General features: G+C 45.1%; 1 protein-coding gene across 1 annotated transcript in view; it reads left to right on the top strand.

The window, feature by feature from the left end:
- The window catches only part of LOC134502859 (uncharacterized), an 87,015-nt gene that overhangs the window by 31,556 nt on the left and 38,464 nt on the right, over positions 1–16,995 (top strand). The window contains exon 7 of the mRNA XM_063311379.1: positions 3,480–3,582. Within this exon, the coding sequence (XP_063167449.1) occupies positions 3,480–3,582 (103 nt within the window). The remainder of the gene's footprint in view (positions 1–3,479; positions 3,583–16,995) is intronic.

The following is a 16,995-nucleotide window of genomic DNA, read 5'->3' as shown; positions in this document are numbered from 1 at the left end:
CTTAATATGCACAATTAACAAAACAATATTTAAAGAAAAAAACGAATAGAAACCAAAACAAAACAGTAGGAAAAAAATTAGAAAACAAGCATCCCTAAGGAAGCACAAACTGAGAAAAAAAATCTGCCTTGTGTTTTATATTTCTCAATAGCCACTGGTTTACTAAGAAATATATTACTGTAATATACTCAGAATGTTATGGTAGAATATCACAAGGTCTCTGCCACAGAAACACCTATTGCTGCATCCTCTGATTAGTAGAAAATACTGCCTTTTCCATAACAGATGGATCACGTATTTCCAACAACCATTCCTTAACATCTGGAATAATACATTCCAATTTCTCATTGTGATTCTTTTAGCCACCCCCTCATGCTCGATACAACCATCATTCCTGATGAACAGTCAGATTCCAAAACTTTGGTCTATAGCTCAACACTGCATCAACCTCTTTAACCCTTAAAGATTTTCCCATAAATCTACTTATGTACATGAATAGACTATCCCCAAAAGATACCAAACGACCACATTACCACATCGCATGGGTCAGTGAACCTGTACGTTTTTTACGCCTCCAGCATGAAAAATCTGATGTCTCTCTTTTTGGGTACATTCTTTGCAGAGTCCAGTATACATTCAATACAGTTTGAATTCTATGCATTTAGAACCAGAGCGAAAAGTCACCTTGAACTTGCTTGTTCACGAGTGCCTGCGGTGCGTTTTACCCTTCAGGGCCTGGAGCCACATTGCGCGCATAGCTTCAACTTTTCGCCGAACTGAGGTCTTCTGAGATGTTGGACTTCAGTGCCCATAACACCTAGCTAGCTTGCCCATTGATCTGCTCAGGGCTGGTCAAAGCAGTTATTCTGGGTAGATCAGATTTCCATAGAATCCCTTCTTCACCTGCTGTTGCTTCTTGTACATAATGAAAAAAAATACAATGGGCTTGTTTTTAGGCTGTGGAGTAGACTCCGCGTTTCAGAGAATCCAGTCTTTCTCTTCATGAGCCAAAACCAGGAGCAATCATCTCTTCCAGATCTGCAGTAATCAGAGGAGAAATTCATCAAATCGTCCAGACACAGAGAGAGCAGAATGATAGCCGCCTGGCCCCGGGGAACCATCACTTCAGATGGTTATGTCCTGAGCAGCTTATTTTGTCCCGGAAAAAAATACAACACCGAATGCTCGGGAAAGGTTTATCTGAAAAGCAGTCACTTTCGGAGGGAGATGGGACAGCTGAAGGTCTTGGAAATGGCATTTTCTCTTTAAGGCCCAGGGTTCTTCCTTGCATCTTTTACTTTCATTTAATTGCATGTACAGAAGAAGGAAAACGCTCTAAAAAAAGGAGCCAGCCCAATTTTGGGGATGGGATTTAAGAGAGGTGCATCTGTGAGCTCTGGAGAGAATTAACAAACAATCAAAAGGGCCTACCTTTCGGGTTGCTGTATGCTCTGATAGAAAAACTCTCTGGGGGAATTACAACCCCCCACCACTTATTGTTTTTTAGATAGGGAAGGGGGTTTGCAGGCACCATTACAGGACTGGAGGAAGTGGCCTTGGTGGTGATGCCTCAGTCTCATGAGGTTCTTCCTGGGGAAATGGTTCCTGTGACGATGTTCTCTGGTTCTACCACAGCCCTCAACCCAACTGGAGGAAAGCTGGAGTTTCTAATCCTAGCAGTCCTGGAGAACTCCAGAGCATTCTGGATTAAGAAAAGACCACTCTCCCATGGGGTCTTTTTAATGTCTTCATCTAAGTCTCCTGCTAATTTTATGCAGCTTTTCTGCATTGTCTGTATATTTTAATTGGGTTTGATGTCTTCAGATGGTGGCTTTGGAATTCTGGATAAGCCACCTTGGGAAATACAGCTCATTCACACAACTTTCCAACCCTGCTTTTATTTGAGAAAGAGAGAATGTGTCCAAAATACTTTCTGGATGAGTAGTAGTTCAGGACTATGCTTTTCCAGGCTGTGTTTAAAACCATTCCATGAAATCTAAAGAATCTGGAGATCTTTAGGATTTCTCCTGTATTCTACATTATTTCATGCTGCATTTTGCTAGACCATTTAGCTTTGCCAACTGCTTTCCATCGTGTATGAAGATGGATTGGGAGAATGTAATCTTTGACCTCAGGGTTGCATGTGTCCCACCCCCAACAAAGAATAAGGCTCTTAGAGACACCCCCCACAAAGGTTGCCACCAAATTTCAATTCATGCGGTGGGGGGGAATGATTAAATTCACGAGGAATCATATTTCCCATATTTCTCTTATTGACATGAACTCAAACTTAGCTTTTGCCCTTCCACTTCTCCCTTGGAATGTGCCCCCTGTCATGCCCTCAAAGAACAAGGGCGTGCTTTGTCCCCAAAAATGATGACGCCCTGCTGGGTCTGTGCATTTTCTTCTCGGAGCTCCAAGGACTAAGTTTCATGCTCAGTTTGACCTTCTGTCCCCGAGGGGAGAGCTTTCTGCTTGTTTCCAGCAGACACCCCATGTCCAGTGGCACCACTTTGACGGTCCTTCTGAGTCTTGCCCTGAGCTGGATTCAGATCCCCCTTGTATTAGCTGCTAGTGTTGACTTGTGTAGTCTTCTGGGAGCTACCAGCTGCGGCTCACGAAAGCTGCTTCCTGTGAATAAAAGGTGTTAGTCTGGAAAGGAGCTACCAGACACCTGGTTTTGTTTGCTGCCATAGACTAACACTGCTCCCCCCTACAAGGTCCATTCTAAAAGGTAACACTTGCCTTGCAAATTCTGATGAAAAACCCCTTTCCTCCAACTCTACATTTTCCAGAAGCCGGTCCAGATGTTTCACAGAGCAGCTCATCGCCGAGGCATGGATTACGTAGCCTACCGCTTGCCCCCACCCTCTCCCATTGAATTATGTTCCATTTAGCTATTATTTGGCTCACTCTCAAGGTTGCACACAGCACCTTGAACAGATCGGATGAAAAGCTAGTCCTTGCGTTCTCACAAGAAATTCTGCTTGGTCAGGCTTAATGTCTTTACTTGCATGGCTTACTGTGTTGCGTGAACCCAACCCATTTGATCAGTCTTGAGTGTATTACATGAAACCTGAAAATGGGTGGTTCTGGTAACCAGTTCAGGCTGGTTGTGTGAATGTAGCCAGAATGTTTTGGCGGCTGCTGTTGTCGTTGTTTTGCCCCCTGCAGGCATCAGTCACTGTTCATCTTCCCCCAGGCCAGACTAAAGCCTCTGATTCTAGGCTCAGGCATGGTTTGTTTATTGCTGTTTGCTGGCCAAGCCATAACTGGTTGGGTTTGCACTACTATAGGACCAAACTAGCCGCAGTATGAATGGTTTGTGCATTGGTCTAAGCTGGAGTAAGGTTTGTTAAGCCAAATGTGGATGGGCTCAGCTGCTGTGCTAAGAGGAACCCAAGCAGATGGGTCTTCTTTTCTTAGCTGGTAAGAGGAGAGAAGTCAAGGCCTCACTGCTTTTCTCCATCTACCTCCAGCTCCTCTCACCACCAGATGGCGATCCTCCACAGTGGCTGCCTTCGGTCCATCTATCACGGGATAGCCAAGTGTCCCCTCCCTGTTCTGCACTGGCTTTTCCAGGTAAGCAGTCCGCTTGCTTGCAAGGCAAGGGCGGGCCAGTAGATGGTGCCAATGGCCAAGGCTTGGGTAAAAAGGGCAGGAGCCCATCAGAAGACACATTTTGCCCCCAGTTCTGGCACAGGGCTTGGGACTGTCTAGCACCCTGGGTGCCAATCCATTAGCCCAGTTAATTGCCTGACACAGTAATCACTGGTTTTAAGAAGGATGTTCTGCGAATTGGCCGAGGTGTTAGCCTGGTGGAATGGATTCCTTTACGCTGCAGAAAACACCTTGGCTTGAGGGAGGGATAATGATCTGTGTGTGGCTGTGAATTGTGTTGCTCCCAAGCAGGCAGGGCCTTACAAAAAGGATGTTCACCGCTGCTGATTTGCAGAACAAACACTGCATCTGTTGCCTTGGCCCCGGGTTAACAAGCTGCCTGGGCAAAGGGTTGTATGGGATGCTTAAAAGTGATTAACTCACCCCCCCCCCCCCGAAAAAAGGAATTGGTAAACAATTAGGAAGTAACTCAGGCAACTGCCCGCATTTCTCCCAGGGCACAGCAAGATGGGAAAAATCGCCGTTTTATTACCTTTTGAGCAAAAATTATAATCTCAGCGACCTCTTCTGGTACACACTGTCTTGGATGCATGGCAGCTCATCCCTCTTCACAGGTGTATGCAGGGGAATGTCAAAAAAGTCAAGATAGCACCTATGATGTGTGATTGAAGCCCTGCCCTTTTTAAATCTCTATCAGGGATGCTACGCCCATAAATAGGGGCGAGATATCGATCACAATCGCTAGCACCATCTTGACTTTTTTGACCCCCCCAGGTGCCCTGAGCCTTCCCCTTCCCCTTGGCCAGGGCTAACTACCCCACCCCCCCAGTGTTTTCGTAAATCGACAGAAATCTGGAAAAGAAAGCTCTGTCTAAATTCTAAGATGGGAATTTTGTCAGAGAGTGACAATGCCTTGTTGCAAAAAGCTTGACTTTATGAATTTCTGCTTCTGGGCTGCAGTTAAGCAAAAAAAAAAGAGTGGTAGCCAAACACTCTCATTGCTTTGAGGAATTGAAAATGTTGTGAGCTCGAAAACAGTTTCTGCAGGTTTCTTGGCCTTGTCTGGTTTGAAATTTTCCAAAACTTAAGAAGGGGTGGAGACAGACCTGTTTTTCCAAAATGGCAAGACTGCTTTGTTCAAAACATGGGGTTTCCATTCAGAAAGAAACTCACGAAAAACATTTCACAAGTGTGACACTGAAATGGACTCACCCCATCGTGTCATCATCATGAAAACCCACTTCTCACTATTTCCTGAGACAATTTTGTACCTTTAAAAGATTCTTTGGTTAATTATTAAGGTAGCAAATATATGATCACTCATGCAGCAGGTGAACCATTAATCAAGAAAGAGTTTGCAAATTAATTTTAAAAAGAGAGCTTGCGTGATGCGTTTAAGAAGGCTCACGAATGATGCTTATGCTGGTGCTTAGTTTGCTGGTTGGTGCATCTGTCATTTTAGTTTCAAAAGAGAATGAGCTCACCCTGTGGTTGAGGGACACGGCTGTAACTCTCTGTCTTCCTTAATTTCTTTCCCAAGAAACTGGATCCCTTTCAGTGGCTGTGGTTATGAGCAGCTCTGAACCACAGCCCGTCCCAGTGTCGTAGCTTGACTTATGTACGTGCAAGATTTAGTAGTCACCCCGCAGTTAATAGCTCTCAGGGCAAAGTGCCATCAAAACCCCCTTGAAAGTCATGTAAATCAAATCAAAAGCACAATAAACCAATTAAAGCCAAATTGTAGAAGAGCACAGATTAAAAGCAGAGCATTTTAGAGGCTAAAATAAGCAGCCCAAACAAATCTAAAAATATCAGAGATGAATCGACTTAAAAAGCAAATCAGCCGGAATGCAAGAACGGCTGCGATGATGAAAAAGCCTTTGTCGGACACCACTGAGTTATCAAAGGAGGCTCCGGAGTCAGGGAAGAGGGGGCATCTTATTGGAGAGAGGAACCTGCTCCTGAGGAACCATCTGCCAACCCTCAGCAGGTTAACAGCATCCTGAGCAGGACTTCTCACTTCAGAGATCGGTTAGGAACAGGCGGCCAAAAGCTGCTGCTTCAAATTCTGTAGCTCCAAAGCAGAAAGGCCTTTATTGGTTGAGGCTGTCACGTTGATCCTGGCTTTGCTATCATCAGAGGCATTCGGTTCTGCAAGCTGATTAGGTGGCATTGGTCTTTCTCAGCCCAGTATACTGTAAGGGTATGTGGGAAAGCCCTTGGGAGACTGAGCCCAGAGATGCTGCCTAGGGAACAGTCAGATAAGGGACAGTGTAGCCCACAGTTGGATAGTGGGCAGGGCAAGAGGCTCAGAAGGGACCCTCCCTAGTTTCTCAGGCTGTAAAGTAGGCAGTGGGAGAACTGTACTTTCAGACTTGCAAGATTCTGTCAATGTAGCCTTACAATAAAGTAGAATTAGCTCATCTGGTTGTGTCTCCTGCCTGGTCTACCTGGTAAGGCTGACATATAACTCACAGAGTTGTTGGGGCGGGGGAAGAATAAGAGGAAGAAGGGCTAATATACACTCCCTAGACCTCCTGATGGAAGGTGGGATATGCGTTTAACACATAAATAAATGGAAAGGGGCATTCTTGGTCTCAAACCATAGGCCAATAGGCTGTGAGGAAAGGAGGGATTTGGTCCTGGTTTGGTCCAGTGGAGAAGACCAATACGGCAGTTTCTCTCACTGGTTTCTTCTTCATCCTCTGTTTCCAGTATGGATAAACATGGCAGGTCTTAAAGGTGGAAATGTTCCCAAGGTGTGGTTTTGAGGGCTTTTGATGAGCTTTTCCCAGCTCAGATCATAGGCTTACTGGGAGAACTTTGTGGTAGCTACTCTGTCTAGTTCAGCTTCCGATTTTCAGCAACAGCTGGCAGATGTATATATCTCTGGAAGGAGAGTAAGCAGTTAGGCTGTGCATACTTCCAAAATGAGCAAGAAAAAACATTTGAGGTCTCATGTGAACACAGACTCTATTTCTCATTAGAGCAGCCACCTCTTTTTTTTTTTTCCAGGCTGCTTGATGCTTTAATGCAACTCTTAAAGCAGCTGCATCATTTTTTACCTGAGCAGTTGATTCCCTTCATCTGTGTTGATTCACAGCCGTTGGCGAACTTCTCCTCCACAAGCTTTTCTGGTTGTCTTTTAAAGCCATTTAAAGCAGATAAATGTGTTGACAAATTCGTTAAGTTCCACTTAAACCAAATTGCTCCCCCTTTTGACTGCTCATTGGAGTCTAATATTTTGAGCAAAGTGCTACAGGAATCACTCTGGTCTTTCCAAAGATCTTAAATTGTTTAGGCTGGTGGGCACCCTAGGAATTTTGAAAGCGTGGCATCAGTATTCTCATAAAATGGCTTGTGGGGGGGAGCTTGCCTATTGCAGAATGGTCGAGTGGTAGTCCCAGCCCCATTTTCCAGATGGAAAGCTGTTGTGTGATTGTTCCTTGTTACCCCAGACTCACCGTGCCATCTGTCAGATTCTTTTGGGGGTTTTTTTTCCTGATCAAGCAGGCACCTTTCCTAACAAGGTTCTGAATTGCAACTCTCCTTGTTTACTTGTTTTTTTAATTTTATTTTTCGTGGACCTCTCTGAGGCCCAGGTGAAAATAACGACAACGGTGCTGGGAGCAGAGCATTTGCTTTACAGCATGCCACATCCTAATTAAAAAAGAAGAGAAAGAAAGTAAATTCTCCTTCACGTCAAGCTCTACTTTCTTGGCAGCTGTTCAGAAGTGGATTGTAAAAATAAAGGTCATTTATGATTCAGAAGGCAAGGGAGCCTGGGAGGCATCAAGGGAAACGTTCAGGGGTGCCACTGCCTACTCTGTCATGTCCCTCCCCTTTGTCATCTCCCCCCCACCCCAAGTTAGAAACAAATCTCAAACTTCTCAGTCTTTTCTTGTTGGAATGGGGCCTTCACAGTGGCAGAGCACCTTCCTCCTGCTCCGTGTCCAACCATGTTTGATGTTTCATCCTTTCTGAGTAACTTGGCTGCTTTGGGTGCTGCTGCAGAAGTCAAGGGGGGTGCTTCTTCTATTTTCCCCAGCTTATCGGCACCTCCCCCAATCTAACTGGCTCCATTTCAGCTCTCTCTGGGACTTCTTTTCCCATCTGTTCTATGCCCCCATTTGTTTGTTTGTTTGTTTATTTATTGCTCGCATTTATATGGCCGCCCCCCTTTGTTCCTGTCTTTGGTTCTATCACAGAAGTCTGTGAATTTGCAGAACGCTTTCCCTGCCTGGCACACTTTGCCAGCTCTTTTCCCTGTGGGAACATGGTCTCTTCCTTCTCTGAACATGGGCACCCAACCATGCAGGAAGGCTGTGGCAATGGAGAATGGAAGGCTGTCTTCTAAATGGAGAACCTGCTGTTTCTGGGGAAATGCGTCCTCATCAAACTAGGTTTTACCTCAATCCCTGAGTTAAGTTTTTTTTTTCCTTTGCCAATAACACCTCCCTCTGGTCTCCATTTCATTTTTTCCTCCCTTTTGCAGCCCATTGTCGAGATTAGGCAATTTTCAAGGGTAATGATTCCTTCCTTGGAGTTAGATATTAGGGAGAAGTGGATCTGGGTTTCATCAGAATCCTTCTGGGACCTTTCTCTGAAGTTCTAAAATCCTCTCCCCCTAATTTCATGTAGATGTTAAAGGGCATAGGGGAGAAGATAGAACCATGTGGAACACCATATCTCAACAACTTAGTTATTGAAGATAGTCCTCCAGCACCACCTTCTGGGTGTGCCCTGTCAAGTAGGACTAGAACCAGAGCAAAACAGCACTCTTGAGGCCCAACCCCACCAGATGGCCCAGAAGGATACCATAGTTGATTGTATCAAAAGCCACCAATAACTCCAGGACAACTAGCAGGGTCACACTTACCCAGCCTGTTTCCAGTTTCCAGCCTGCCTGGGTCATCCACCAGGTCAATCAGTGTAGACTTAGTACCATGTTCTGGATCAAGTCCCAATGGACCAAGATAATGAGGTTCATCCACATGCATCTAATGCTGCAAAGCCACCATTTTTGCCATCATCTTACCCATTGAATGAAATATTTGACACTGACCTATCATTACAGAGACCTTTTAAATCAAGGGAAGACATTTTCACTCTTAAGTGCCTCCCTTAAGCATGTAGGAACACGTTCTGCACCCAAGAAGACATTGATCACTTCCCATAAACTTGGGGCCAGTCCCATCCTAATCAATACAATTAGCCAGGAAGGGCAACAGTTGAATAAACAGGTGATGGCCCTCATCTCTCCACTGGCTCTGTCCACAGCTTCAAGGTCTATAAGCCGAAAAGAATCCACATGAACAGGACAAGCAGTTGCCAAGGTTACCTTGCTGTGACCTGCCCACTATTAGAGTCCAGGTCAAGACAAATCTGGTGGACTTTGTGTGCAGAGAACAATGAAAATTGCTCTCAGCAAGCCTCTGATTGTTTCAGCTCCTTTCCCCAGCATCTTTATGGAGAAAATGCCACACAGTACAGAAGAATTTGACCAGGCTGTTCTCTGTAGATGCAACAGAGGCAGAGGGAAGTAAGCTGTCTCCACTAGATCTGCTTGCTACAGACTAGGATTTTAAATGGGCCTTAAAAAGGAGCCCACTTCACATTCCACTTGATCCATACAGAGAGCCCTCCTCTTGTGCTCCAGCCCTTAACCAGTATCATTTTCTGCTTCCTGGTAAGCCAAAGTGCCAGTTTAACTGCGCTTGGGGACAACAGTGTCAATCATCTAGGCTAGTTCCTTGTTCCAGGGCTTTGCTGATAGACCAAATTTGCATAGGCAAATTTTCCAGAAAATGTGGCAATTCAGAATTATCCAGACAAGTGGGAAGTTCCCTTGATGTATTCAGGAGACCATCTGGATCCATCGACTGCTTGGAGCGAAGCCTTTCATCCCATCCTCTCCTCCAGAGGCTGATAGCAGCCACCCCCATAAAAATAACCAGACAGCTCCTCTCCCTTCAGAACACAGGCTCTTGGCCGAACAAGGGACCAAATCCAACATCTGCCTTTCTGCGGGGGTGGGGGGAGATGCCAGTTGAACAGGTCCATGGGCATCATGGCAGATGTGACCTCCTGAGCCGTTCCTCACTAGTCAATCTCAGCATGGATGCTGGAGTCCCACCGGGCAAGAAGTACACAATACTCTGTTGCCATTGGCTTTTCTTGGAATGGGGAGGGGGCCGAATTTCTACATGGTCCTGGACTATAATTACATCTCCTTCTGCTTTTCATCTTGTGGGGATCTGCTTCTTTTAAGTCTCAGGGCCAGCTGATACGATGCTAAATGTCCCACTTGAAATGCCCCGATATAAATAGATTAAATTAATAATAGCTAGGGGCGTTCCTTGCTAGTGCCTGCAGAAGAGGTTAACGCATTCTGTTCTGATGAAAATCTCCTCTGTGCCACAAAGCTTATTGACTGTAAGCTTGCGGTCGGACTGGGTTCACACAATATGTTCAACACCGCCCCCCCTCACACACACAAGTTAACAGCACAAGTGCTGCTTCACGCAGTGTGCTGCGCCCGAATAGTGTGTCAGGTTATCACTTAACACAGGCGTCCCCAGTCTAGGCTTCCTCCATGTTTGTGCGCTCAACAGCCACAATTTGCCTCAAAGGCAGCCCACGCACCTGGAGGCAGCTTGGAAAAAGCTGGTCTCCTGCCATAGCCTGGCTGATATGACTGATACCTTAAGCTGGTGACTGTCTTCTCAGAGTGCGCTGAACCACAAAGTCCCTCAGCCCCATTTTAGCCGAGTCTAGCATGTTTCGCAAAGCCCACTGCTGACTTCCAGTAGAAATTCCTTTTTCCACAAGAGATTTATGAAGATTTATCACCACATGGCAACCTCCTGTACTCTGTGTCTTCACAGAGCCAGTGAACTGTGCATATGGCCCAGGATAACCTGCACTGAGATCCGAGGCTCTTGCCACGTGCCCTGGTGCGCACCGAACCTCGGTTGGGAACACGTTGCCTCATCTTTTGTGGCACTGCAGACTGTATCGGGTGTGGTACCCGTGCCAGATAGGCTAACCTGATGATGTATCTGTTAGCTGGCTACAGCATATGATTCCTGTGGGTTATTTGGAAAAGGTACATTTATTTCTTTTCACTGAGCCCATGTGCACCATTCACACAGCGAAACCTCACCACATCTTCCTCTGCTTGGCTTGTTGGAAAGGAAAGGTGTACAGCAAAAGACGCCCTGTAGGTGTTCCTTTGGCCATGTGCTGGAGGCATGCACTTTGACCTGCCTTCTCCTGCCAGGAGCATTTACACACACATAATCTGTAGCAGTGTTTCTCAACCTTGGCCACTTGAAGATGTGTGGACTTCAACTCCCAGGATTCCCCAGCCAGCCATATATCACCTAGTGATGGCTGGTTATTGCTGTAGATCGCTATGATGGAAGTGAGTGTTTCACCTCCTCCCCAGTGATCACGTTGCTCCCAGTTTGGGGAAGGACTGGGCGGCTGTTCTCCTCTGCCTTTAGCAGAACTTTTCTGCCTAATTCCTGCTTTGTGCACACACTTCCTCTTTTTCTCCTCTTTGGTGATATGAATAGGCTTTGAGAGTTGTTCTGTGCTGTTTTCACAGGCAACCTTGAAGCACTTGGCCCCATCCCGGTTCGGTGGCAGTGGACTGCCCATCTACAGGGAGCCTAATCGGGTCTCCAAGAACCTGATCCGCCCAGAATTCTTGTATTCCCTTTGTTATTTCTTGGCTGCATTTTCTCCTGCATCAAACAATAATGTACAGTATTTATTATCCCTCAGATTTTAAGGATTACAATCGCCTTCACCAGATGTAAGGGAGGATAATCTGCAACGAGTAATACGCTAGTCAGAAAAAAAAAAGAGCTTATATTTAAGGAGGTGCAAGAAATTTTGAAAGCGTGGGCCGGTGTCTTTGGCTATAAAAGGCTGATTCGTTGGAAGCTCATGCAGGGATGGAGGACCGAAGAAGCGTAGGGAGGAAGCAACAGAAGGACCCCTGGAACCCGTCTGAACCGAGAGGGCTTGGTCTGCATCTTGCAGCCAAACTGTTTCATCCCAGCTGGGCCAGCATGCTTTAGGAGCCCCAAATTGCCTGTGTCTTGATCGATACATACACAGATCTTTGCGGCCTATGATAATGTTGCCAGCCTCGCAGCCGTCCCTCTTGGGAACTTGGTCCCTGTTTAGAAAGAAGTTGCCAGTTGGGTCTTTCCACTTTGGTAGGTGAGCGGTGTGTGGGCTTTATGCAGCAGATGCCCGTAAGCTGGATGTGCGTTGCATTCACACCAAAAGGTTGTGAGTTCACACTGGCTTGTGTGATCAGCTCCGGGTGGAGAAGGTGACACTTTCCTCCTGCACCCCCAGAAATATTCCAGAAATCCTTATGAGGCTTTTCCTGCCAGAGTTGCCGTCTTTCTTAACGGACTCGACAACAGCTGGTGAAGCCACATCGTTGTGCGCATGGGGAGCCCAGATCCTTTGGTGCTCAGGAAGAGGCATGGGTGTGTTATGAATAGGGGAAGCAGCCCAGGCTGTCCCTTGAAAAACCTGGAAGTGCTTCTGTGCGTAGGGTAATTTTGAAGCGGGGGCTGTTTTCAGACAAACGGCCCCCCTGCGTCCTGCGTCGGGGAGGAATGTGCTTTTCTTTAGCAATTGAATTTGCTCTCGGACCCCTCCAGTGCTTTTTCTCTCATACTCAGCTTGTTGCTATTATAAGTAATATAATGCATTTGGGCAAAGGAGCTTTTTAAGTTCCAAGTGTAGGTGTGATTTATATAGCTGCTCCGGGGTTCATACATCTTAATCCAGAAGGGGCTGCAGTGATCTTGTTTCACCTACACAACTCCAGGCAGTGAGGAAAAAATTCTGGCTGTTCCATGCATTAAGACTATTAAATCTTCATGACTCAGAAGACGCAAGAGGAGTTAGCTTCTCCAGTGGTTATGGGCAGAGGGACTTGAGGTTGGCACAGGCATTATTGGAAGAGGCAGGAAGCTGATCCTGGGTAAACCAGTTCATCTGATACCAGGAAGCCAGTCTAGAAACGGGGAGGGCTAATACCTACACAAGCTGCACTGTTGATTTGGGGTGGCTGATGGGGCACCAGGTAATGAGATATAGCAAAATCTCATTTTGTGAAGACTAATGTCTTTGTATGCCACCCAGAGTTACTTGTTTGTGAGATGGGTGGCTATATAAATTTTAAAAATGGATGGATGGAAGATGTGTCCATTCATCCCCAAAGTCCATTCAGCTGAAGAGTACATCATCATGGTGATACAAATGATATCATTTGAGTCATTTACATCATATGCCTGATGGCATGATGCAAATCGTAATGGGATTTCCTTCAACTGAGGTCCAGAAAAATCAAGGTTTAACTGTGTTAAAGTACAAGGGAAGGAGGGAGGGGAAATAGAGGAAGGGAGGGAGGGGAGATGAAGGAAGGGAGGGAGGGAGGGGCTGTGTCAGATGAGGGTGGAATCAGGACTCAGAAGCTTTTTCGGCTGTGGGCATTGATGACCAGAAATGTAGCCAGTAAATTTTCTGTGGAACGCTTTCAACTTCAGGCAAGTTTGGCACTTTGAAAGTTGTAAGATGCTTGCTTCTCAATTAAAACACTGAGAAGCTGAAAATAGTTGCAGTTGTTTTTCTTTTCCCCCCCTGCAGTTTCTAAAATTCCCATAAAAATATTTTTTTCTCCACATATCAAAGCTTTCAATTGCTTTGAATCCAAACTGCATACAATAGGCTAGATTTTACTTTTAATCACATCAAATAATGCTGCCTAAATATTTGGGCAGACAGTGGTTGAGATGAATATGTTAATTTGAATCATCCTCATTTCCACAGGCAAATTTTTCCAGAAAAAGTTGCAATTCAGAATTATCCAGACTGCTTCTCCCCCCATCTTTCTTGATGTCTGCTCAGCCCAACGCAGATGTCCAGCTACCAAATCACGGCCCCTGTCAGTGACTTATTGCAAGGTTCCCATCCTGCCCGAGTACTTTGGAAATCCTGGTGGGCCACAGCAACCCCTTGAGATGTCGATTGCTCCACATGGCTTGTATGTTGATTGTAATTTGGACGGTGCCTGTCCAAATAAAGGGTCCAGATATTTCTGGGTGGGCTTTCTTTGTTGATTGGCACTTTTGATGGGCCATCCCATTGCCCTGGAGGTCTACAGAGAAGCAGACGGGGGGTGGCAAGGTAAGGGGCAGGAAGGCAGAAGTCAGTGGGCTGTTCTGCCAAGTCTCATGAATCATTGGTGAGAGGGCCATCTCGGGGTTAGCTTTCATTCCTTTGGGTGAATGGCTCAAGCTGGAAAATTTCCAACTGGGGTGTTTTTCCAAGTGATTTTGTGAAGTTGGTGGCACACCGTTGGGTTTTCCTCGCCAGCTTTGAGCTGCTGTGCTCAGACAAAGCTCCCCTTTCTCACAGCAGGAACTGCTTGGGCTGGAAATCCTGCTTTCTACAGCGGGCCTATCACCCAGGCTCTTGTGTGAACAATAAACAGGCCTCGCTGGAAAGGAAGTTATTAAGAGGGCTGCATGGGGGACTTAAGGCAGAGGAAGGGGTGAGGTCAGGAATTCTATATTCAACCTCCTTAAACCTATCCACGCTTACAGGCCTCTGCCCTTCCGCCTTGAGATACAGTCTTGGGAAAATAAATTAATAACAATAAAAATGATGATGGCAGCGCTGGGGTCTTACTTTTCCTTTTCCTGAACCACAGGTGCCCAGCTCTTGTGGCTGCGGAATTCAAAACAACCAGCAAAACATGAGTCCCCTACAGTGTAAAATGTAAGAATACAAGTCAATATCCAAGCGAACCCTAGGATCACAAAGGGCTCTTCACCCCGGCTAGGGGTCTTCCCTTGTCAGGCCTTGGAAGTAGGCAAGGTCAGGAAACAGGAGTTGTTAGGAGTCCTGGCAGTACAAAGGTGGTCAGGGCAGTGTTTCTCAATGTTGGCAACTTTAAGATGGGTGGACTTCATGGCTGGCTGGGGAATTCTGGGAGTTGAAGTCCACCCATTTTAAAGTTGAAGTCCACCCATCTTAAAGTTGACACGGTTGAGAAACACTGGGTTAGGGCATTGTAACAGTATCTTGGAAGCCTGTCAGATCTGCTCTCTACTTCAACTCATAACTTACCTAATCAAGGTGGGGTTGTTTCGAGTTTCTTTCTCATGCTTTCTTCTTTCCCAGTACCTAGATACCTTCGGGTTTTCCTTTGCTTTCTCTGAGTAAGCCAGCCCATGTTCCATCACACCTCTGCCCAACCTTCTTCTCTAGCAATTTTGCCCCGTCCTCCTCTGATGACCCTGCTGTGTTTTGACTCCCCGCCAGGCTGAAAGCCTTTTCCCCACAGATCAGAGGATGGCACAAAATAGAATCCCATCTCTTCCCTTGTTCTCCCTGCAATGTCTTTGGTGTTTGTGGAGTGGGAGGGGTGGTCTTTTTTTTTTTAATCTGCAAGAAGCAACCAGTGGGTGGCAGCTGAATGCCAAGAGTGACAGAGGTGCCCCTTGGAGTGGCTGGGAGAACAGGAAGGTGCGTTGCAAAGGGCCACGTCATCTTCGCCATAGAAACGAGTTCTAAGAGATGGAATATAGTTGGAGTTTCTTGCAGGGGGAGTCATCCTCCCTGCAACTCCAGGGGAAATGCTGTAAAACATTGGAAGGGGCCATAGGAAGCTCTTATGTCAGGAAAAAGGACATAGAACATTCTTATCCCTGAGTTCTTAGCATTCTATGTTCAGAGCAGCTTATTCAGGGGAAAGGAAGCATTCAGGTGTACCTTCCCTGGAACAGCAGTCTGTCAGTCTTCCCAGGTAGACCAGACAGGAACGACGACCAGATGAGCTAATTCTACTTTCTTGTAAGGCTACATTAACAGAATCTTGCAAGTCTGAAAGTACAAACCTCCCGCCGTCTCCTTTACAGCCTGAGAACATGGGGAGGGTCCCTTCTGAATCTCTTTCTCTTCTTGTTATGCAGTTACAAGTCATAAATGGATTAAGGGTCCAGTTAAATTTGGAATACTGATTTTCACTATAAGATTTTGGAATTAACTATAAAAAACAACTTCTTGTGTTAAACAGACTTATTTTGGCTATCCTGGCTATTACAAGTCATGACAAAAGATAAGGGGTGATTTTAGAAACTGGACACTAGAGGGGACTAAAGATTTTAAGCAAAAGAAAAAAAATACAAGCCTGCTCTCGATGTCAGTTAATACTGGGACTTTATGCTACAAAACGTTATAACATTGGAAATATTAAAGGAGACCTTTGAAGAAGGGAGCTGGAAATTAGTAACTACAATATCAACACTGTCATTAATGGAGCTTCTATAGATAGACTATATCTAAAAGTTGTTAATGAAGGAATGACAGATGTGGGACAGATTTTATCTGACAAGAGAAAGTACAGAATGCGGAACTACAAATGACAGGCCAAGAGAATGGTTTGGAAAAGGATGCTTTACTGAATATACAGTTTTAAAAATTAAAAGGGAAATATGAATGATAAACCAAGAGAATGACTGGAAAATGTTTTCTTATTGGATCTACAAAAGAGGCTTGTTAAAGCCTTGAAGAAATCTGTGTGATGGGATAAAGAAGAATTGAAGAGAAATCAAATCCTACAACAACATTTGATTGAACTAAAGATTAGGACTGTTAGAAGTAAAAGGAAGGAATATAAAGTTGGTTTATTTGATCAAGGTTAAAATAAGAAATTTTTAAAAACGGCCTGGCAACTGTTTATGGACCTTTTGCTGACACCAGGATTGAAAAATTGGTGTTTTATGGATTTGCTTATAGATAAGGGATGGGATATGGGATGAAGAGATATCTGTTTAACCTCATAAGGGGTGAAGAGTTATTAAATTTGTTTTATACTTGTTGTGATGAAGGTTGGAAGTCACCTCTTCTTATATTTCTTTTCTTTTTCTTCATTATATTCTTTTCTTTTTCTTCTTTTACTTTTTTCTTGCACTTTTTATTCTTTCTCTCCATTCTGTTCTCTTTCTCTAAGTTCAATTTGTATTAGTTTTTATTACAGTAATTAAGATTCTCAATAAAAATTATATTTAAAAAAAATCCTCCCTTTGCCCAGGGTAATTTATACTCCCCTGAAGAGGGAAGGTTAGGAAACCCAAGTCTTTAGTTGTCCTGCATTGTCAGCTTTTGTTTCTTTTGCAGCCTCCTCAAAAACCAACAGTTGAGCATTGCTTGCATTTTGTCCCTGAACTTTCAACTCTCCGTGTGCATGTCAGGTATTCCTCCACATCAGTGAGCAGTAGAATGCCTGCTTTGCACATTAAAAAAAAACAAAAGAAACCTCTTGACAGCTGCCAT

This window comes from Candoia aspera, chromosome 9 (genome assembly GCF_035149785.1).
Source record: "Candoia aspera isolate rCanAsp1 chromosome 9, rCanAsp1.hap2, whole genome shotgun sequence".
Classification (NCBI taxonomy): domain Eukaryota; kingdom Metazoa; phylum Chordata; class Lepidosauria; order Squamata; family Boidae; genus Candoia; species Candoia aspera.
Note: the sequence above shows the minus strand (reverse complement) of the source record. Positions and strands in the feature narration are given on the sequence as shown.